At 35.8% G+C, this 24,971-nt stretch overlaps 1 protein-coding gene across 1 annotated transcript in view; it reads right to left on the bottom strand.

The window, feature by feature from the left end:
• Positions 1–4,249: 4,249 nt before the first annotated feature.
• Positions 4,250–24,971, bottom strand: part of MOSPD2 (motile sperm domain containing 2) — a 31,299-nt gene continuing 10,577 nt past the window's right edge. The window contains exons 5-15 of the mRNA XM_062603833.1: positions 24,346–24,500; positions 20,387–20,447; positions 19,122–19,160; positions 17,932–18,056; positions 15,885–16,055; positions 13,089–13,201; positions 9,450–9,546; positions 8,624–8,720; positions 7,833–7,962; positions 6,839–6,941; positions 4,250–6,305 (exon numbers count right to left, since the gene is read on the bottom strand). Of these exons, the coding sequence (XP_062459817.1) occupies positions 6,159–6,305; positions 6,839–6,941; positions 7,833–7,962; positions 8,624–8,720; positions 9,450–9,546; positions 13,089–13,201; positions 15,885–16,055; positions 17,932–18,056; positions 19,122–19,160; positions 20,387–20,447; positions 24,346–24,500 (1,238 nt within the window). The 3' untranslated portion in view covers positions 4,250–6,158. The remainder of the gene's footprint in view (positions 6,306–6,838; positions 6,942–7,832; positions 7,963–8,623; positions 8,721–9,449; positions 9,547–13,088; positions 13,202–15,884; positions 16,056–17,931; positions 18,057–19,121; positions 19,161–20,386; positions 20,448–24,345; positions 24,501–24,971) is intronic.

Below are 24,971 nucleotides of genomic sequence, written 5' to 3'. Positions count from 1 at the left end.
AATGCTGTTTATACTTCTTTTTCACACTACTGTTGTAATCTGTATTTATTTAAATGGTGTTCCTCCTTTCTGAATTTTCCCTGGGGCCTGAAGTACAGGTGTTCAGATACAGCTAAAAGCTGTCCAAAATGGAGCTGGCAGTGATTTTAACAGATACAGGGCTAGGGAAATACAAGAAAGTTGTAATTTTGAATAATTAAACACCACATAGAATTTGTAAGACTACCTCATATTACTCAGAGGATATCTTAATTCAGATTTCATCATAAACACAAAATGGGATGTTGGCCATGGTGGGACTGATACTGAAGACCTGAATTTGAGTTCTCTTGAATCATTTCTTTGCTAATCTAAGGAATGGATCTGAATCAAAACCTGCCAAGATTCCTTTTGCTTCCACTCCTGGGCCCAGAATTAAGGGAACACTTTTGCTAGAGAGACTGCTTAGCCTGCGGTGGGAAGAGTGCTTCATTATGTAGCATTGCCCCTCCTTACCCTCCTGACTTTCTGGACACAACTGGTATGTGGGATGAATCTTTAGCACTTTCTCATCAGATAGCAATGCTAGTTTGTTGTGTGGCTACTTCACACTATACACATGCATACTGGTATAACAAGAGTAGCTGCAACCTGTTAATTTGTAGTTAGGTCTGTAACAGAAGGTATGTATTCAACTATCTGTTCCTCGTGGTAAGTTTCAATAGGCCAAGTCTTTTGCTCCTCAAGGAGTTAAGTAAGTTTGTGAAGATTTATCTACTGCAGGAGCAAGGTCTGCTCAAAAGTATAGGAAAAAAAATGAGGGACAGTGACTTCATGTTTGGAAAAAAATAAAGATCCTTGAATACTTTCAAGGAAATCACTGCTTCTTGCCAGCTGAATCACCACCAAGTGTTGGCATGTCTCATAGGCTAATCAAGATGAATGAAGGCGTAATTTAACATCCTTCCAACAAGATATTTTTAACAGGATGCAAGCCCTCCAAAAATATTTTTGGGAAAACTACCAAGTGACAGTAAAGTAATGAATACATTCTACTGCTGATCAATGAAAATAAAAGATAAATAAACAGAAGTTATTTTTTCCATATTCAGGTTTACTGACATCTCAACCAATTCCTGTACAGTGCTAATATAGCACAACTGGTATTAAGAGAATTACAATAGAACAGAGAGGTTATTATTAACAAATCAAAAGACCCTGAACTGGTGTTAGGGAGAATGTAGCAGTCTTTTGGTTGGGCTACTGCTACGCTTTGGATCATGGTGAGGACTACAATGACTGGCAACTGAAACGTAGTTAGGCCTTTCTTTTTCCCCTAAAAGGCTTTGTTTTTGGACTTCACTATTAACTTCAGCAATACTGTCAGAACGAATTGCCTACTGCAATCTAAAAAACAAGTGCTCTCAGCTGCAATCATACCTCAAAAATCAAGCACTCTTCAGCTGTTAGCTCAGTACTTCTTTCACTGTTCAGGAAAACAGAAGTGACTTAAGCATGCCCGATAGGCAGGCTGATGCACCAGTCTTGCAAATGAAGTAAACCAGGAGTTGAGACGCCTGGTGGAAAAAATCTGGCAGGCTGCTCTTTGTTCATAGAGCTCAGAAACTTCAGTATTTCTGTGCGGAACTTCACACACTTCCTCTGCAAAGAAGGAAAACCTCTCACCACTGCCATGCTTCTGGAGAGATGGGCTTTCTGTACTTTTTTTTTCAAGTTGCGTCTATGTGCACTACCATACACATATGAGTGTAGAATGTTTAGTACTGTAAACATTCACCATAAGACTATTAAAAGCAAGAACAGTGAGGTTTGAATTGAAAAGTGGGACTGAAATGATCAAGAAAACAGAGAAGAAGGCTACACTTCTCACCAGCTACAGGAAACACAGAAGCTGCTGATACTGAAGCGTGCCCAATAGGCATACTGAATAGCAGCTAATTTGAATAATTAACCTACCATAAGGACATGGAACTGCTGGAACAAGTCCGGAGAAGGGCCACAAGGATGATCAGGGGACTGGAGCACCTCCTGTATGGAGACAGGCTGAGAAAGCTGGGGCTGTTCAGCCTGGAGAAGAGAAGGTTGCGTGGAGACCTCATAGCAGCCTTCCAGTATCTGAAGGGGGGCTGTAGGGATGCTTGGGAGAGACTCTTTCATTAAGGACTGTAGCAATGGGACAAGGGGTAATGGGCTCAAATTTAAACAAGGGAAATCAGGTTAAATATATGGAGGAAGTTCTTTACTGTGAGGGTGGTGAGGCACTGGGCTGCCCAGGGAAGTTGTGAATGCTCCATCCCTGGCAGTGTTCAAGGCCAGGTTGGACAGAGCCTTGGGTGAGATGGTTTAGTGTGAGGTGTCCCTGCCCATGGCAGGGGGGTTGGAACTAGATGATCTTAAGGTCCTTTCCAACCCTAACTATTCTATGATTCTATCAGCATTTACCTGTGTTAACATATACACATGTGTAGCAAGTGCCATAATACCGAGCCAGTAATTTCTCAGTGAGCCATCTTCCAGGGAACAGTAAGCCATGTGCTTCAGAAACCGATTTAAGATGCTTTGACCTCAGAAAAGAGCACTCAACCTGCTCTTCATGGCTAATTAGAAATGATTAGATGTTCCTAAACTAATACATATATTCCAAATAGACACATCGTGTCTCGAACACAACACCCTACAGAACTACTACAAGGTCTAAACCATGAACTCTTAGAACCACCTGCGATGCGCTTTACAGGACAGTGCTGTTTGGTCAAATCAGTTGCAACAGGGAATCAGCAATGAAATAGAAAGGTAATTAAACCCCCCTGCTCTTGGTCCTATTTGATGCATCCAAATGCTATAACCAAGATTTCCCCCTCCTCCAATTAGACTAATCCCACATTTTTTCCTTAAAATACCTCGGCTTTGCATCTAATTAAAAAAAACCAGTATGATTGCATCCTTATGCAAAAACTCCTGCTGCCACTATTAAAAAATGAAATCTTCCTGTGTAAAATATGCTTTTATCACAGAATTATAGAGTAGTTTGGGTTGGAAGGGACCTTTAGCTCATTTAGTTCAAACCCCCCTGCCATGGGCAGGGATACCTTCCACTAGACAAGGTTGCTCAAAACCCCATCCAACCTAGCCTTGAACACTTTACAGGGATAGGGCTCATTAAGCATTCAAACACACTGTAACATTAAACCACAGTAAATCATTTCAGGATGAACATGAGAGCCAATGTGAATGATGCCACTGGAATGCCTATGGTTCAGAGCTATCCCATAGTATGACTCTGGAAGTAGAGGAAGAGATTATGGACAAAGCACTATCTAGGAAGTCTTAAATTTAATCTTTTGCTTAAATAAAGTAAAAAACTCAACCCAAGAATTAGGCACAAAAATTGCTTGCTAGGAAAAGTGTATGTGTTCTTTTGGAGCACAAATTGCTAATATTTAGAATTATAGTCATTGCTGTTGCTTAATTGTAAAATCCAAGATTAACTGCCAATCTACAATGAGGGAAAGGAAAATTAAATCTTGTATCTTGATACTGCAATCAAATCCTATTTTGTGAATTAGCAAAGTTCTAAAATGTCCCACATTTATAAACTAAGTCTCATGTCTTGTGAAAAAATAAAAACTGGAAAGCAATGTTCTGCTTATTCTCTTAATTTTGGGTATCATACCACATGAATGCTGTGCACTCTGCAACTTCAGTGTGTCAGACACAAAACCTTCCAAAATGGACTGGCTGAAATCTGTGCTTCTAAAGGCTGGCAAACAAAACCTGCAACTACTAACAAGTGAAAACTGGGAAAATACTGATGGATCACCATATGTTTTAGGTGACAGAAAAAATTGCACTCTCAGAGAAGAAAAATAAAAAGTAAACTACTGTCAATTTCTATTTAAAGTTACTTTACCATTCCTTTTTTCTTTTCTTATATGTATTTTTTCCATTTACTGTGTGATGTTACATAGTAGTTTTACCAAGATATTTATATGTATTTGTATGGTGCATCATTTGTGCCATGGTGGTGCTCACCTGCCAATATCATGTGCCATGTTATTATGTTAGGCACTCTGTGTAAGAATTCATGGATCATCTCTTTTACAGCTGTCTGACAAGTATTATCACAATTTCTATTACTATGGGTCATTACCAGGTTGACCCATCCTTCATCTTAAGTATCTGCAGACTACCAAGAAAACCAAAAGCCTCAGGGCATGCAGCCATTTTTGAAAGACTAAACATTCAAGACTACGTATTTCCTTATATTTATTTCATAACTGTATTTTTCTAAAACATATTAAAATAGAAAAGATGTTCATCTGATTTATCATACAAAGAAAATACCAGCATAGTAATAAAATACTGAAAATATATGAAAGCACCAAAACATTAAAATATTCATATTGGCAAAGACTGTAAGAATATATTTCTTGCAATTTTACAGTAAAGTGCTGTTCAATCCACTCAAATTAAGGAATCGACATTTTAATAGCATGGTCACTATTATTTTAAGGTTACAAATTACTTTGTTACCTTTCTCAACAAGACAACAACCCATTTTGTGGGAAGCTAAGCACATGAAAATAATTTAAACAACAGCCTCAGAGTAAGCAGTGATCAATATAAGCTGCCAACTCATTAAGAAAACAAAATACTGAGAAGCAAACTGAACAGAAATGACAACAGTGACAAATGAAGAAAATGCAGATGTGGTAAAACATTGTAGAAAAGAAGTCTGTGCACCAAGCAGCTCTGTAGCCTTGCCTTTTACATGGTAACTTTTTTAGTAAGTGTATCACTGCTTTATTAATGTGTTAATTAATGCATTTTTTTAAACTGCCCTTTGCTCTAGAGATAATACTACATCTACAATGCACCGGAAAGATACTGTAAGCAAAAAACAGAAGCAGAGCATGACCTTTATTTTTCCTCAATGATCTCTTCCTCTGCTGAAATCAGCAGACAAAACTAAACAATCTGTTACAAAGCCAATTTGTAGCAAAAATTAATTCTAGTAAAGAAATTATTTTAAATATTTAAACATCATCAAGAGTGAAAATTTTAAGTGTATGAAAGATACAATCAGTCTCTTTTTAGGTGTTTATCATTTTAATAAACGTATTTACAGCAATGAGTACAAAGAATCCTTGTTAATAGTTCTCACTAGCTTCATACACCACTTCCACCAGTTACTGAGAAATGGCAGATATAACACTTTTATGTTGCCTTCAGCAGTATTTAATCTTCCTTGCTTTTTGACTTGACTTGCTTTTTTCATAAATTCATCTGTAATTTAAGCATATTGCACATCTCAGGGTAAGTTTGTACACTGACTATGCTATTAGCCTTTTATGAACCAATAATAGGTCATCAAAACTCAACTCTCACATTCCTTCCACAATTTGACAGAGTTGCTTTCAAACAAACAAAAACCAGGAACTGTGTTTTATCATGATGATTTCATTAATATCTTTGGAATCAAACAAGGGTTATATTCCTGGTCAGTATGACTGTATGTTGTTTGGTAGGAAATATTTACAAGAACTCTGCATCCAGAAAAAGCACAAAAATAAGGAATTTAACCAGTGAAAGAAATAAGCCTGAATTACCAAAATAATCAGTAACAGCAAATATCTTCCTTTATATAGGCATGTATACAGATTATATTAAAAATCTACCTGTAGTCTACATCATTTCTGTAAATTTTCTTGAACAGGTTAACCTTTTGAATACAGTAAGTTGACAGCACCTTCTGTGAGAGCAATTCTTAATGTAAGAATGAATATGATGAAAAAAATTAAATACTGTATTTAAAGTAGTTAAGAAAAAAACAAACCCTAAACAGTCTTAACTTATGCTGTATTTGGTTTTCTCCTTCCAGTTCAGTAGTATTTATTGAGTTGTACAGTGAAAATAGGTCCTAGCTCTAACACCTTCCTAGTGCCATATTCCAAGTGTCAACTTTCAGTAATTTCCTTTGCTGGTTATTAATTTCTTTTTTTTTTTTTTTTTTTTCATTCAGCAAATTGTACCATCATTCATTGTTGTGGGCTCACAACCCTCATTTTGGCAGTTCCAGAATCTGAGTGCAGCACCGCAATCTCTTCCACTCCAACCAGTCACGACAGGCAAGCGCATCCAGTGCACAGGAGTTCTTTTTAGCTTCTCTGGGTATACGTCAGGTAGAAGCAGAAGGCAACAACAGTAATTGAGAGTAATGATAAAAGAATTGACAACTGCTGGAACCAAAGGCAGCGATCAATCTGCTCTTGAAGTCTTTTATTAATTTGTAGTAAATGAGTTAGCTGAAAACAGAAATAGTTTCACTTAATTAGAATTACTGCACATGAAAGTACTTGTTAGTTATTTAGCCAGTAACTATAAACAGGGGGAGGGGAGAGGGAACACACACACACACGTGGACACAAAAAGACTTCTCTTTGTGATGACTTAATGATACAGTTTTTATCAGTACATATTTCAGGAACCAATTGCACTACAGGAACTTCAAATTTTAAGTTATGGATAGTCCCTACTGCCTACATCAAGCAGGTGACATCTTTATACTAGGAACCAAAACATACCACTGAGGTTCACCGATACCCCAGATCTGTAATATACACAAGAGGAATGAGCAAACTGCACTGATAGTGTTTTATTAAAACATAACCAATCACAAAATTATTAAATCATTATCACAGCTTCAGTTACTTTCTGCTGCTGAGCTTTTAAACTAGTGTAATATACATAGTACCAAAGAGATTTAGTACAAATTCTTGTATCTCTATCGTATTCTATAATTTTGTTCAATATTCAAGACAAAGGAATACACTGTTACCTGTATATGTAAATCCTCATTGGTTTTTGCTGGAATACTAAATGCATTCTCTTTCAATGTTAGGGAAAAAGGTTTACTACTTTCTATGACATGACACCTGAGCCTGTGAAGAGGGAAAAAAAAATATGCACCAAGCATAAATTTAATGTAACATTGCATCATTAATAGTAAACAGTCCATCTCCAGTTATTATATGTGTTTTATTGTCTGTTCTGGTCAATTAGTTTTCTAAACGACTATTGCAATGATGGTCTGAAAAGACTTCCTCAGTCCACAATTACATTTTGACAGCTTTTGATATAGAAAACAAGATCAAGATTATCTGCATGCTCAGTTACAATGTATTATTTTAAATTCATAGCACAGGATGTACTGGGCTAGTCAGTCAAATATTTACTACCAATTTATTCAAACCAAAAAAATCTAAGCAAACAAAATCTAAAGGTTTTCTTTACATTTTAAACCTCATCATCAATGTTTTTTAATAGAGTCCACCTTTTCCACAATTGAAAATGCAGGAACAAAATTTCAAGCCACAGTTGAAGGTAGCGGAATCCTACACAACTTATAAAATACAGCAGAAGCTCCTCTAATAACATGCAAGTCAATCAGGATGGGAATGAATTTATTTGCTAAAGAAACTGTTAAATGGAGGCTGTGGCATTTTTCTATTTTCAGGGAAGAGAAATGCTAAAATTTCCCAGCATGACAAAACAAAAAAGGGAGAAATATGCATAATACAATCTAAGTAGACTCTTCAGATAAAGTACTTGCACATATAATATTAAAGAGACAATAATTATATTCTCCACTACTCTTAATCTACGTTTAATCAGCTAAAACAGAGCAGAAGCCTCAGCAATACATTTCAAGTCTGTAAGCACACAACTGGGTTTGGAGAATCCTTCACTGATTATGATATGCAAATGCTATAAATCAGCCAAATGATGCTGGCTGAAATAAAATTGCTGCCAGTAGAAAACTGTATGCTCACCTATGTTCCATCACTTTGGTCCTAGGGACTTCTTTCCAAAACTGCGTCAGCTCTGGTACACCTGCTCCAGAAGACTGATCCATTTCTGCTGCCATTATAAGGAAACGATCCTGCAGAGAAGCTGCAAAACCTGCCCTCAAAGACCAAAAAAAAAAAAATGGAAAGCAAAAGCGTCCTTAGATAAAATGACATTATCACACAGCTTACAGAAGCATTTTGGGAAAAAAACAAATGAACAAACAACCAACAAACGAAAAACCCAACAAAATGTTTATTGCAGGACATCAGACACTGAAGTAAAAATAAATCATTATGTTAAGCTCAATAATTTTGATTAGTTTCCCCAAATTCTAGTTTAATTTTACAGAATTAGTTTCATCTGAATGATTCAAGCACAACCCAGGATTCTGTAAAAAATACTTTCTCCAGCAAATTTACCCGAACTTGAAACAATTCAGGGAACTGATTTACGACAGATAAACTCCAACTATAGCAGAGCACAAGTGAGACACCTGCCACTGTGCCTTTTATTTTTTGAAGACAAGAAACAGAATGGGCTGCCGACAACAGCCGCTTATGCATAAGTGGAGCAGCTAATCAGTACAGGCAGTTACTCAAACACTGTCTGACACCCATGTTTTTTTTACAAAGAGGAACATTCCCATACAAGAGGCAAGGAGACACAGGTGTCTGTCAGTCTTAAACCCCAGCAAGCATATACAAATCTAGAGCATCAGCCTGTTAAAACTCGCCTGGACTTCTGAAAAAGTCTATTATAAGCTTTTACTTACCACCGTGAAGAGAGACTATTATATCCAATGATGTGCCAGGTTCACAGCTGCTGTTACTGGGTTTAACTCTGTATTTTTCAGGAGCAGTTGTTCTCACCTAAAAACAAGAAATACTAAGCAAGCATACAGTAAATGCATGTACAAAGTATTAATGTTTCATAACCTCATTCACTCTGCAACAACTAAAAATCCCCAAAAGCTTAAATATTAAGACAAATATTAAGACAAATCTTTAAAATACTTTCTTTTGTAGGAGTAATCAGATACTGGTATTTCACTTTTTCCTCTCTCAACCACTTCTATATCTTCTTTTCTGACATATACCATTTTTTTCCCCTCTTATATACATATTTAAAAAGAGCCAAGAATATTAAATGCACTATCTGTTAAAATTTTTGATATGAAAGTATGGAAACTTTAGTTATTTGTTTGTGCAGAGAACACAAAAGGTGTGGTGGAAAAACAAATCAAGATGCAAGTGAACTCAGTATTTCTGAAGCAAACAAAACTGCATTGATTCCTTTGATAGTGACATCTGCAGATTGATTTGCACTGTTTCAGAGTTTAGACTCTTAGGTTACTAAAGAAGTAACCATTGCCATAGCTCTTTCTCAGTCAGTGCTCCAAACATTTTTATTACTGATTACTCTCTTCAGGGTGCTACATAACAGGCATAAATTCAGCCAGATTTCTTTGATCTACTCCAAACATCACAACAGAATAAAAAATTTAGACTGAAAATCGAGTTTAATAGTATTTTATCCTCCTTACTCAAAACAAGTTACACATTAAGTGAAGTAAATGAGGCCACATATAAAATACTTACCTTAAAAGCCACTACGTTTTTAGTGACATTTGTGAGAACTATCAAACATTTTTTCTCTCCAGTTTCTTTGGATCCAAAATATAGCTCTTCTGCTGGGCTAATAAGACATTTAGGAAAAGTTAGTTTCTTCAAATTATCTATACAACATACCATAAAAAAATATGACCACAGAGGAAAAAAAAAAACACTTTCAACCCTGCAGCTACGGTCACTATAAACAGTTTTTCACCAAGAAAGCTGTGAAAACAAAATGCAGAAATTCTGTAGTGAAGCTCAGGGTTGACTCATGAGCACTAGCAGATCTAGCTGCCTCATCTGATTGCTGCCCTCGATTTCTTCCATCTGGATGAGCTATGACCACCTGCAACACCAAGAATAGCTAACAGCTATAAACAGTCAATTCAGCCACTGCATCTTAGAGTGGCACATTAAGGGAAAGCATCATTAATTTTAATTCATGCTAATATTAAAGAGTACAAGGTGTCACAGCCATGGAGTAATTACCATCTCATACATCTATCCTTGTAAGGGATGTAGTGCACACATCAGAGGAGCAGGCAGATAGATGTGAGTGGCAATCATTTCAACGCTAAATCTACTTGTACTTATGAGTCAATCTCCACATACTTCTGGTGACACATGCATAAATAAAAGTTATTGCTTGCTTTTAATATTCTTGTGCAATTAGGAGAGTCATGCATGAAATCTTTTAAACCACATCAAACTAACACAACTCATTTTGGTATAAGCATTCAAATGAATACTATTAGGCAGAAACTAGGGCATGCTCATATACTACAGGTTCAGAGGAAACTCAAGTAACAAGTGAAAAACTGGTTCTTTCCATGTCACATTAGGAGTACACAAAGAACTCCCATACTATACAGTATGAGAACTGCGTATTCTTTTGACAGAAAGTTTTGTCAAAGGTGTTTTTTCCCCTTTCCCCCCTTTCTAGAATGCCAATTTCACATTAGTTTGACCTCCTCCTCAAAATGCCTCATTTTACAGTACCAATTCTTCTTTTCTCTCCCTTAAAGCAGTGTATTACCTGAGAAGAAAAATTGGTGATATAGGGCAAGCCTGAAAGCCCATGGTAGAAGCAGTCTGGCAGTGACTGTATGGGGAGGTTAAGAGGGGTTGTGGGGGGGTCTCTGCTTTACAATGCATTAGACAGTCCACAAGATTTTATTTCTTTTTCTTAGTGGGGAAGAAAGTGTGCAGAGTCAAAAAGCAGAAACTGATGGGTTTAAAACAGATTAATAGGAGAACTGTATCCCCTTCTCTCAGTTTTGATGCGGCTTTTTGTGGTTTTGTTTTTTTTTTTTTTTAATTCATTCCCAAATTCTCAACTTAGGTAACCAACATCAGTAAGGAAATGAAGAACTGTTGTTACAAAGTATTTCGGATACCTTAATACTGGGCTACTTCAGTTGCCTGTTACAGCAATTGCAAGATGAACAAAAAAATGAGGCAGGAAAGCATAACTAACATCAAAACAAGCCAGAAAAAGAGCTCAGGGAAAGGAATGTTCCACCATAGCCTGATCTTTCTTGTTCCACCACTACCTGCGGCTACTGACAAACAAACGAAATGAGTGAGGCTTGGGGCCACTGCTGTATGCCTGATGTTTATGCAGTCAACCAGTTTCAAGGCATTGGAGGTGGGCGGGATGTTTAAACTTAAATGAACACTGAAGCTTTATAATTTGTCTAGAAACCCTACTTTTTCACTTTGATGCATGTGGAGTAACCATTCCAGCTTGTACTAGAAATTCTTGTCTCAAAATATACCCACAACATGAGCTACACTTTTGCCAGACAGTGCAAATAGACTGCTGCTTTTTTTTGTCTTACCAAATCAATTCATTTATTCAGGAGGAAAGCCAATAAAGACCAGCCTTTTATAGTACAGTATGCAAAGCAAATACAGTTGTGGTCTAAGTTAGGTAGCCAGCTGATTAGTATGGCTACAAATACAAGAAAAAGAAGACCACAAGTACCACACAGTTATAGGTAAAGAGTATTCTTGCAAGGGGTTCTAAGGAGGCCTCACTGCGTCTTCAGCTAGTCACAGAAAGGCTTGCTGGTGATTTCATGGTGCCAGAGCTGCTGTGCCTCAGCTTCCTAGTCATGCTCTAAGCTGCTCCCTTCACAGGACAATGCTGCTATCCAGCAAGGATACAAGCTAACTATACTGGCAGGGCTTCCAAGAGAGGTGCATGTGACTAGTCACAAATCATCTGGTCAATAAATTTTGGTTCAGTGAGCTGAAAAAGAGTGAAGGAAAATAAAATCCAGTTCTAGCTTCTACAGAGTTAGAGTATTAATAAAGAGCAACAACTGCACATAATTTCAAGAGCTTACTCAAGAAAAAAATCAACACACCAAACAGCAAGGAAAATGGACACACCAGTATTTTATTTTCCATGATAGCAAGACTAGAAATATTAGCACCTCTAAACTTGACCAAGTTTACTCTTTCATGTAATTTACATTAACTCCAGCACTTCCATTTCAATGGTAGAACTTGAAATATTCTGAGAGAAAAGAAGGTACAGTTCATGTTGGGGTTTTGGGTGTTTATGTTTGAGATTTCGTTCGTGTTGTTGGTTGGTCATGGTTTTTTTGGGTTGTTTGTTTTATGCTTGTTTGGGTTTTTCAGAAGTGGATGGAAGATCAAGGATGCTTTTGGCTTTAAACATTCTTCTAAAAACTACAATTATGCAGTCTATGCCTTTGTCCTGCCATAGGAAAAACTAACTCTATACAGAGGAGGTTTTCTGCACAAAGGGGTATAGAGTTTTAGTTTCAAAATCAGGAAAATTTGTCTTTCTTTTTTATGAAATGAGCATGTCATTATTCAAATTCATTCCAAAACTAAGTCAGTACAGCACTTACAAAATTAGCTAAGGAATTACCTACAAATTAGATATTTTCTTCATTCATCTAATAGAAAACTGGAAGTGAAAATGAAAGTTAACACCTAAATCAATCTCTAAAAAATCATTTTACCCTGAAAGGCAGTGAAAAGAAAAAGTGAAATTGTTTAATTGTTCTCCCCCCTCCCCCCAGTTTAATGATAAAAGGCAGATAAACTACAAGATGTAAGCACCTTGGATGACAAAATCTTCTGAACAGATATGTTACTTATACAGAGCACTTCCCAGGCAAGATAAATTGAACCCTTTCATTAAGTTTAATTGGTGCAAACTACTAGCGTACACATTAAAAGAATTCAACAGAGATTTAATAGTGAAAGCTGTCTTAGAAAACACAGTGGTTTTTGTTAAGCCAATGCAATCAATGTCAAACCACTGCTCTCATTACAGCTAAGCACAAGTTTAACTAAATCCAACAACAATTTCTTAATATAAAGGAAACCATGAAATGTTTCTATGATTGTATGAAATGAACACCTACTAAGCATGCCAATGATGACACCAAAAGATTCACTAAAAGCATATAAACCCAAAAATATTCTTTGAGCTTTGTAAAAATAAAATAATTCTTAAATAACTCTTTGAGGGATGTTTGCAACTTGCTTTCCTCTAATAGCCTGAAAAAAAAGCTTATTTTGAAAAACCAACTAGTTCAGTACTCAAGTGTCCAAGATACATTAAAAAAAAAAAATTATTACCTGATATGCAATAAAGATCCTTTAAAAGTAGTTAATGCTTTCTTTGCATTTTTTGGTTTGATCTCTGTTTTGTCAGTTTCCTCTGATTTGGAAATTTGTTCTACAGAATTCATCTGAGTAAAAATGACAGTTATAATGATTAACTAGAAACTTGGGTTATACAGGTTACAATATCATGCAGGTATTTCAGAGAATCTAGGGAGGTTTATCTCAACAATTTACATACTGCAGGCCAAGTTTAGTAATTATTAATTCCCTGAAGCTGCTTGAAGTCCGCTGAATAAAATGATTTGTTATAGAAGTTACATAATGTATTAAACACGCATGAAACAAAACTACAGTTTTGTTTTTCCATGTATTTTCCTGATGTTCATGTTGGTTATTTTTGAGAACTCCAGACACGTTAAATTACTAGTACTTCAAATATTTAAGATTACAAAGCACTGATGATATCCCACTGCAAAAACTTTTCAATTAAAGCAAACATGCCTGTATAATCACTGCGACACTGAACAGAAAACACAATAACAATTGCAGACTTTATTGCATGGCACAATTCCTAAACATATCTTCACAGCTTTTAGATGGAATTCTGAAGTATTGAAGAACTTGTAAGAAATAATCCTGATTGAATTGGTGAATCCAAAATTGCAAATATTTACATTCCGAGATTCTTCCTCTATTACACTAAGAAAATAGATGTCAGCAGGCCTGGACATCTTATTATAAAAAAAAAATTAGAGAAGTCTGGAATTACGTGCAAACAGGGCCGGGAAGGAAGAAATACAGGAGACTGAAAAAATTAGTGACATCATAACTCAAAATGAGCTAGCTGAACAGTTTGCTTAGCTTTGGTTTTATTGAACTTAAAATACAAAGAAAAGACATGAAGAGAATTCCATTTATGTAAATTAGAAATATGGGAATGAAAGGAACACAAAATTTTATAGAAAATAGATTTTATAAAAAGAAACCACACAGCAATTTTATTTCCTTTTTATATATATCTATAATTATAGTAAAAAGTTAGTGTGTAAATACACTGCACTAGTTATGTGTTGGGTTTAATTCTATATAAATCTAATCAAAATTACCAGAAAAAAAATATTCCTATAGCCACCAACACATTAAAGTCAGAGGCATTACAGGACAGGCACTTATTAACGAAGTTTATCACTCATGGTTCCCTCTGTTCTGTGGAAAGAAATAAGTCCTTCTGTGGGATATGGGGAAGCACATATATATATGTGCACACACACATACATATATATATTTATATGGATATATATCTATAAATATATCTAAAATAAAACATTAATTCTTAGTGATGACAAGAGTCTGTATATAAAGACTGGTAGTGCAGTAAATAATGAAGACGATATATCACAGATCACTTTAAATCTGCTAGTTTGAAAGCTGGCCTTACTAAACAGTATTTGAGTATTTATATTTAGACACAGTGAAGTAAAAAAATAATTAACTTAGAAATAAGAAATGCCAACCATTCAGAGACAATGAGGGAGTACTTCTGAAAAACAATTTTAAAATAGTAAAAAAACAACCCCCAACAAACAAACATAGGGCCTTAAGTGTGCCTTCTGATAGCTACATGATAAGCATGAATGTCAATCTTAATTCACTGAAAAGATGATTAGCAGTTTGATTACACTGTATAAAAAAAGAAAACACCATGAACTAAAAATCAGATGTTTTTTTACATTTTCACTCTTAAAAATAATTGCATAGAAAGCTGAAGTCAGCCAAGCAAATTAAAACACATACTGAGGTTATTAAGCACCAAAGCCAACCTATGCACTGAAAAAGGATTTTCCACACTTCTGTATCCGAGAATCAGAGCTTGGAAGATGTGCTACAATCAAAACAAGCTACTGAGTCTAATTGTCAGGAAGTTGCCATGGTTATGCAATGCTTCCTTTTTACCCTAAGGTCAGTGAAATTACCTTATTTTGGATTGCTGGCCAAGCTGCAAAGAACAACTGGACTAAAAGTGAGCTCTGCGTTTCAAAGTATTCTACTCCACTAAACAGAAGCTTTGCAACGCATATTCCAAAATTAATTATGGCATAAAAGTAGTGTATTTCAGATTTTTCCTACTATTTTTAAGAGTAATATCCTCACTGACTACCATTACGTAGTCCTAAATAACACTTCATATGGACTTGCGTAAAATAATGCCTTTATATTTCTGGACAAACACCACTGCAGGAAGATTATGCTGTAAAACAGAACTGATGGATTGGGGACACAATTTCTCCTAGGACTAAATGAAAACTTTCATATGCTGAGGTTTTATCAATAATTTAAGAGAACAAATTAATATCCAGTATAGTATAAATATTTAAACTGTTAATATTTTCTCATGTACATACTGACTTCAACTTCTAAGAAAGCTATATGTATTTTAAGATTTACCACTAGATAACCCAAAATTAAAAATAAATCTATTAGACAAACTTTGAAAACAAATCACAGAAAACTTTCAAATTTTACTGAACAATTTGCTGTATTCCAGAGATACATACACTAAATACTTGGTATATATTTTGCTCAGTCAGAAGCATGAAACTGGTCTTAAAAGAAAACAAGCAAGGTTGAAACTGCAAAGAATAATCTTCAGTTTTAATGGGTTCTTTCGACAAAATGAAGAGCAGAAAAAAAGAAGAAAAAAATTCAACACACAAAAGCCAGACAAGAAACAAAATTTGTACGACTCCTGTCCCCCTTTGTAACCTAACCATTTAACTAGGCTTGCCTCAGCCTTCAGAGTTAAGATACCTTTTTCTGATTAAGGTTTTGTGTTTCATTCAGCTCTCCAGTCTCCTTGGTGTCCGCATCTATCTCTTCTTTACTTTCATGCTCATCTTCACTAGTAATGGGCCCATTTTCACATAAAGGAGTTTGAAAATCATCGTCAACCAATGGAGGATAACTGTACTTGAAAGAATCCTAAAACATAAGGAGATATTTACAGGACCAGTTATTTGGGAGGATGAGAAGTACCTTCTCTAGTATTTTTTAAATGAAAATACTATAAATTTTTTTTTTCCTCACATGACTTGTATGTTTCATTTATCCATTCTAAGTTGGACTCCTGTGTAGAAAGGTGACACTACCAATAGTTTTTGTCATCATTAATAGCCAAATAAATAGTCACCCAATGAAGCCACTAAATTTTAACTACTGTTATTTATAGCCACAGCACAACTGCAGAATCTGGTCTTATCAAGAATCAGCATTCAGTCATAATATTCAAGTTTCTTTTTAGCTGTAGGAAACATGGTTTAGATATGACAACTATTTCTAAAGAAGGTTCCAAATGTGACAAAAAACTTTCTTTGTACTGTAATTTTGTAATAACCACAAGAAAAGAAAAAAGTTCCCAAGCTATGCTAACCAGCAAGAAGTTAAAAAATGTTTGTTTCAAGAGAGGTCTCCACAAGCATGTTTTTCTCAAAACAAAGACTAACATGATGTTAGGAAAAGTGGAAAAACCTTAGATGGGAAATTTATGAACACTCTTAGAAGACAGGTAACATGGAGCCAACGTGGTCAACAATCACTAACTGGCAATGAGACCAAGGCAGGATAAAGAATAACTCTAAAGACTATACTCAGCCAGACACTTCAGGATGATATTTAGCAATGCCAGAAGTTCTTTCTTTAAAGATGTAATTACCTATGAGGCAAGCTGGTCTAAAAAGCAGACAGGAAGTAGCTCTAAGAAGGAGGAAAAGAAACTTCCCCTCTGTTGCAACAGGAGTACAATACTGCGGGAGCTAGTCCCAGAACCCTTACTATACCCCATTCAAATCCTTACTGAAACCACATCGGACATCATCAGCCCTTCCTTCAATTCCCACTCCTGAAGTTCAGCAATTTCAGCTTTCTTCAAAGTGAGAAAGTTCTTATGTGAGGCTGGGGAGTCTGGGCAGCAATTTTCCATGGAGAAAGAGGGTATCTTTTCTTCAAGAGTCTCATGAAAAAGCACTTTTTAAAGGCTGCTATTTTCAGTAGTAACTTACGTACTTAGTCCTTTATGTTCCCAATACAAGTTTCATATTCTGGCTACCCTGAGTTTATATACAAATGAACATGGCCTCTCCTACTATTGCTACTCTATTCTGATGCTCCCTATTATTCTATTAAATTATGAAGATTATGTGAAGTGATTTACCACCTTTGTGAAAAGTTAAACCTGATGTACAAGATGCTTGCACTGTTTTGCTATTTAGATTGCACTGGAATAGGATTCAGGTTCTGTTAGTGGGATACTGGATTGTGGCATAGTCTTTGCAGCAATATTGTACCCTTTTAAAAAGAATCTTCTACAGCCATGTCTTAAAATGCAGCCCTAGAGACAGCAAAGACAAAATAATAGCAATAGCAATATAATTATCTTTAATGAATAGCAGCTTTGGAGCAGGATCAAAACTGAGGGCCACGAAGCCTATTTTCTGTTCACAGAAAATATTTTATTAAGCAACACAATCTCAAATTCATCAGGTGGGAGGAAAAAAAAAAAAGAATAGGAGGAAGAATGACAGTTAAAATGGATTTTTTTTAAAGGTCTAAAAAGCTACATGGTATCCAGTGACTTAAAAGTGGGTGAAGTGATTCAGAAAAATTATTACTGTACTTAAGACTGCCAGATACAAAATTGTCATAAATTACTTTATATTAATATGATTTACAAATTATCATTGGCAGAACAACTTCCAAGAAAATTCACATCCATGAAGCGCCAACTCTCAACCCCACATATGTAATTTATATAGGTGTCTCAGTCTACCACAAAAGGACCATGAAATGTTAATATACTTACAGTTCCACCCATGTGAGGTGGCAGATACTCTCCACTAATGTATTCCTGTACATCACTCTTGTTCGTGAACTTTAACATGCTTATTGCATCTGGGCCAAGCCAACCCTTCACAATTTTAAAAGCAGCTTTAAAAAAACAAACAAACAAAAAGGAACACATAAGTTGTCCGGAAGGTTTTTTTTTGTGTTTTTTTTGTTTTGTTTTGGTTTTTTGTTTTTTCTTTTCCAGTGCATTGGTAGACCTTACTGAACACAAGTGAGCTACATCCCATAAGATATGGCAGGACCTGCTGTGAAACTATCTATTACCATAGGGATACACAGTGCAAGGAAAAGAGTATTATTTACAGAGAAAATATTTTATTGACATATACTTTTCCATAGATGAATGTAGTTAGATCACAGGCCCTCACAGAAAGAATATCTGAGTTAGTAACTTGTCTTGGAATTTAGCCCAGGAAGTACTGAGGGAGCAAAACCAATTATATTTCCAAATCTGAGGGACAAGAGAGTGAGAACGATAGGTATACACTCTTCTTTCTGGATACGTTTTGCTCCTTTAAAGGACAACTGTTTATGTCTACATAGGATTTTCAAACACCACAGTTATTTCAGTGATGGCAAAACATGAATATACAGAAATATATAAAGCCAGCACTTAAATATGTATTCATATAGTAAAAATACAGGAATAACATGTTTCTCATATACATTATAATTAAAGATAGTTATTGAAGTATACACATAAAAACATATGTACTAGTGTCTGTACCCCACCTCAGGCATCTATCTTAAATTATGTTTCTACTTTTTGGCTGGTTACGAGTGTACATCATTTGTTGATGACAGTATTCCTACATTATGAACAGACCTAGCTTTGAAAAGAAACAGTTTGAAACATTCAAGGAATAGACTAATATCAAGATTTCCCAAGCTTTAAAGATAACAGGTTGAATACAGACTCCATGTGAAGTATGATGCAAAATACAATGCTAGAAGGAAAAACAAAAGAAGTATGCAATCTACTAACTGAAAAATTTAAAGGTAAGTGTTTAACAATTCTCATCATTTGGTGGTATCTACACAGAGCAGAAAAGTGCTTCCTATCTATGCAGTAGCATATAAAATAAAAAAATAATCATCAGCATCTAAAACACAAACACCCCAAAACCTCAAAACCAAACAACTTACCATTCATGATCCATGGCATTTCAAAGATAACTATCTTTGCTGAAAAGACAAAAAGAGGAAAAAGTCTTGAATGCCAAGTGTCATTATTTTTCTGTTTAAGAGAAAGCACAGCAATAATGGTCATGTAAAAAGTGAATACTCATTTTCAGAAACTTCCATGTTCACCTCCCAGTAGAAACAATTTTGTACAACTGTATAAAATCTATTTCTATTATCATATAAAAACACCTTCCAAGGAAACAGCTAACACTTAATAAAATTCTAAATTATACACAGCTTATACACTTCTCTGGGATACTACTTCTCTGACATACTGTTACTTATAATTAATCTTCTCAAATAAGTCAGAGAGCAGTAGGATTCAGCCTGCCCTTGAAAAGCAACTACTGACTGGAAAACAAGTTTGACTCGTATATTCAGCACCCCCCTTCTTCCTAAACAAATAGGAAGTGTCTTTGTAAATCTACATTTTTTCTAAGCTTTCTTTGTTTTAGCAGAAGTCTGAAAAGTCCTCTGGCTCTTAAGTGTCCCAATATTTCTCCTGAATGTCAAAAAAACATGATGTTGCACTTGTCTTTAAATCTGATATTTGATAAAATTTTGAACTTTGATCAGCAAGGTGAAATCTAATATTCAGACTTTAAGCAGCTGCTACACAGATTTTCAAAATTTACAGACACATTTTCACCTAAAATTTATGACTCATTTAAGAAGAGATAGCAAAAGCTATTTGGTGTTTGCCTATCCACTAAAATAAAATAAAATAAAATAAAAAATAGCAGGCAAGTATGCAAGTTTTTCCAAGCACACACACGAACTTGCCTAATTCCCGTCAACAGTAAACAACTGCTCCCTAAAATTTTCTATAGCTGTTCATTCTTTGTCCCCTGAAGACTCATAATGGATACAAACTGTTATGCAAGTTTGCAAAGCTTCTAACCAAGTAATAAGTAGCAAATGAAAAAACAGGCCAAATAAATTCTATTAGATTTTTAATCAGTAAAAACATGTCTTAGATTATTATTTCATGAAAAGCCAGTTGATTATGAATCTAAGTTTATTTACAATACAAAGTTGTGCTGACTCATGAGCACAAAAATACTCATCTGTAACGTCCATGTATTTTATGTAGTTACCACATAAAGCACATGCAAAAAGACGACCTCCCCCCCCAAGACTTAGTTTTCCCACCATCATCTGTGATATTATGAAATGCTATTATTACACAAGTCTCCAGTGCTTAAGAGCTAATACACGTTACTTACTGAGAAAGTTTGGGTAATAATCTGTAAAACAGTTGACAATAAACCGAACAAAATCCAAGTCCTAAAATAAATGCAGAGAGTGAATGCAATGTAAATCAGAACATGAAAAGTGCAGGCTTAGTTAGGCTAAGGCATTTACTGAATAGCATAAAATACTTATCTCCTAATCTATATTCAAATTGTACACATACTACAAACATCATCCTAACTCAATGCGATGCTTTTCACTTCATTAAAACACTGCAGGATTGTGGTCAAATTTAGCTTTATGATCTAAGAAAGAAGTTAACAGACTTAATCTCAGTGGAGTAAATTAGGTATCTAAAGTACTGCAATAGTATCAGCAGGATTTAAGCTGTACAGGAAAGATAAAGGAAAAATAAACCATTAGCACTAGAGAAGCCTAACAGATTATCTCAAAGCCTTCCAAGGGAGAGCATTAAACATTTCCCTTCAATAACTTATCTTACATATTGTTACATATTGCATTAGTTTGTGGTATGCAGAAAAACTGTGGCCAGAGGCAGCTCTCAAAAGAGCTGCTTGTATACCACCCATTTTCAGGGTGCTTCCATCCAATGAGCAGCAGCACTGAAAGAGTACAGCCAAGTCTCCATTGCAAAATCCAGGTATAATAGAATTGACTACACAATAAAGGGCAAAAAAAGGAATTTTATGAAACAGATATAAAGAGATGCTTTAAAACAATAAGGTACTTTGGTTAGGTGGGAAGCCTGATATGAGTACTCATACTTTCCCCAGTGCTTCTAATAGGAGTGACCGCTACTGTTAACTTTAATAGTACAAAATATATTGTTGACAGAGGATCCAAAGGTGAACAGGCTCCTAAAGTGATATAAACAGGCTATTACAGCATTTGCAGACAGAGAGGGGAAAAAAAACCAAAACAACACACCACCTTGGATAAGAGGATTACCCACAACCTGAAAGGTTTATTAGCAGCTTCATTAACTGAAAACTAGCTGAAAGCTTATCTTTAGAGAGACGGTAGCCTTAATACAAGTATTTATCTCAACTGGCTGTTGCTTTTACTAAATACAGTATCTTTCATTTAACAGCATAAACACAGTGACAGATTCCCAAGAACTGATCAGAATCTCCTGTGCATTAAGAAGAATGCTGCTCTTTATTCCACTGCCTATCCAAAAGCAGCACTATCAGATTTTAGGAGGATGGATCCATTACTGTGATCAAGGTCTGAAATTAGAAGTACAGACTTCAGCAGACCATTCAAGAACTGCATCTATTCTAGTTACCTGAACTGGTGCAGCAAGTCTTGAGCTATTAGAATTACCTGGCTGCAGAACAGTGGTGAAAGCTGATCTACAGAGATCTATGGAACAAATCCAAGTTCTTTCAGGAAAAATTTTTCAACTCTCTACATGGGTACAAACAGCCATTAAAAATATATTTCTGTGCTGTAAGACATGTTCTAACTACACAGCAACACTGTACAATGGGACACTTATGGACAGCACTTGCTGTCTCAGTGTTATCTCTGGGAGTCCCAAAGACATTAGAAAAAAAGCTGCTTCAAGATATGCCCCATAAAACCCAAATCAAGTTGTTTTTTCACATCAAGGAAACTATTAAAATCCTCAATTCTTGTTATATAAACATGGCTCCTGTATCATCTTTAGAACTGTGGATAGTACAGATAAGAGCACCAATCCTGCCTTGCAAAACTGAATTAAACCGTATTTGTTAAAATATCTTCTCAAAAGCTTGTGGCCCTGTATTGCATAGCTGCAAGGTCCTAATGCAACATTAATCTTGTCAGAAAAAAGCAGAAAGGAAAGGGTTTTTTCCTTATATTTAAATGCATTCCCACTACACTACAAAGAAGGAACAACAAACAAGTTTCAGCCATTGCTGTAGAAATGGCAGGATAGCCAAGATTCTGTGGAAATAAGCCTAATTTTTTTAATCTACAGACAATCTGGGAGATTTTTAGTTATTAGATTAAATCTATAAATATGTCATGATAGGAAAGATCTTCATCTTTTCTAAACCAGCTTAGATTCTTCTTCTTAAAGCGAGTCCTAAAAATGTACTTCTCTATTGAACTCAGCTGAAGAAAATGACAGAGAACTCTGTAGATTTTCACCTATCTACATTAAAATTACTCAAATGTCACCTCCTGCACTGTTCCTCTAAGTTACAACACGTTCACATAGGATGCAAGAACCACTGAAGCAAAAGCAAATGCTGAGTGTCCTCAAACGCTACAAAATTCCAGATGTCACATAAAACCAGATAGTTACATGCTTTGTGAAAGCTTTAGCAAAAATTAAAAGATACTCAACTATTGGCTTTCCCAAGTACGAACATTCCATGGGGAGGACTTTGGGGGAAATTTTAACATTTCACAGCATTGTTTTCAGGATCAGTTTATGAAATATTATGGCCAAAGAAGCAATAAATAAAGGTTTTGAAAATTCAAAAGCCCACAGATCACATTCTTTAGATGTTCCACTTTTCCATACAGACACAGAACTTAACAGTTCTTAAGACTATCAATTCAGGAAGATTCTTAAATGCATTTTTAAGTTTCATGTAACATACATGAACTTTTTCTAAATTCCAATGAGCATCTAAACTTCAATATTCTCTGAAGTTTACCTCAGGAAAGGTATTACACAAACCCATGTGTAACTACAACAAATCTTTAAGTAATGCCCAAAGCAGACTACTGACTTGACATATGACTAACTGGTATGAAATTATTTTTATACACTTATTCCAAATACCTAGAAGATGGAATTTCAAGTTGGTGGAGTTGCATGCAGGGACTTTAGAAATGACCACAATTTAAATATACAGGAACAGCATACATAGCATGGAGGACAGAGAGGCAGGACCAGGATCAGAACTGTTAACTGAAGACGCTGATTTATCAGAACAGATTATCATTCTCAAAAATTTCAGCCACTGCATCTTCCACCACTATCCCCTTTTTCCATCCTTCACTCGACTGACTGGTTTATCCAGAAAAGAGGATGACAAGGAAAACAAAGCTGTTGAAGAAGCAGCAGCAACTGTACTCACAATAAAAGATGGCTCAGCCTACTGCATTTTGGGTGCTTAGAAACTAAGTTCTGCTAATATCATATATGACAACCAACAAACCAAGCTGGTGAACTACTATATATAGTTATTTTGGCCTAGCCACCAAAGTAAAAACAACTTTGTGCTGCACAAGACTTGAAGTTTAATATATAACAAATGATTTTGGAAATTGCTCATGTCATGGGGAAAAAGCCCTATATACCACTTATGTAAGCAACTCTTATGATATTGTCGTGGTTTAAAACCAGGCAGAGAGCTCGTTCACTCACTCCCCCCACTCCCGGAGGGACGGAGAGTCAAAAAGAATGCAACTCCCACTGGTTGAGATAAGAACAGTTTAGTAACTAAGGTATAACACAAATCACTACTGCTACCACCAATAATAACAATGATAAAGGAAATAACAAGGGAAGAAAATACAACATCTCACCACCAGCTGACCAATAACTCGCCACCCCCAGCCCAAGCAAGCTCTGACCGATACCTCCTCCAACCCTGCAGTCTCCCAGCCCTTCCGGCTAACTCCCAGTTACATCCTGGGCATGACATGCTGTGGTATGGAATACCTCTTTGGTCAGTTTGGGTCAGGTGTCCTGTCTCTGCTTCCTCCTGGCTTCCCCTCCTCCCTGGCAGAGCATGAGGCTCACAAAGTCCTTGGCCATACCAAAACATCGCTATCAGTTCTGTTCCCAGGCCGAAAGTCAAAACACTGCACTGCACCGGCTACCAAGGAGGAGAAACATGACTGCTACTGCTGAACCCAGCACAGATATTTAGATGTCAAGGACTGCACAGCGACTTCTATTTTTCTAGAGACACAGGTTACATAACTCAGAAAGCAATCAGAAAAGTGCAATAAAAATACTTACTATGTGACTGATACCAGTTTCGGACATATCAAATACCACTGTTAAGGGCTTTCCATGATCTCTCTTGGCATAATGTTCTAACCAAAAAGCTACCAGTTTCTTTTTCTCAAGCTGCTGTTTAGGATCTCTTATATGATGCTTCACTCTGAACCAAACTTGTGAGAAGAAAAACACATAAAAATTGAAAAAACAGATCCATATTAACAAAAACCACTATGCAAATAACTACACAAGATGCACTGAAATTTATTAACTCCTCTGAGTTTGCAGTCCACATTTCTACTGATTTTATGGCCACTGAACAGCCAGAGAAGCAACTGCATTTTCCCCACCATTTCCTTGCTCACATTTTAATAACAGAAATTTTTAAAAATTGGAAATAAAAACAATTACAGAACAAACAGAGTAAAAAAATACTTTTCATGTTTATAAAGGCTACTTTTTTCTGGATTATAATAAGGTAGTCCTAATATTATGTTCTGCATATATTCTAAGTATTGTTGTGGTTGTGAAATCACTCAGCATATTAAGTAGATACTGTAAGTTCAGAATTTCAAAAGAATTTCAAACACAGGGCTCTTGTGAAAGTAACCAATAGTTCTTGAAAAACTTATTTATACTTTGAA

The sequence above is a fragment of the Pezoporus occidentalis genome, unplaced genomic scaffold, assembly GCF_034315485.1.
Source record: "Pezoporus occidentalis ecotype Australia unplaced genomic scaffold, CSIRO_AGI_Poc_V1 ctg81, whole genome shotgun sequence".
NCBI lineage: Eukaryota > Metazoa > Chordata > Aves > Psittaciformes > Psittacidae > Pezoporus > Pezoporus occidentalis.
The sequence above is the reverse complement of the archived record's forward strand: the minus strand, read 5'-3'. Positions and strand labels throughout refer to the sequence as shown.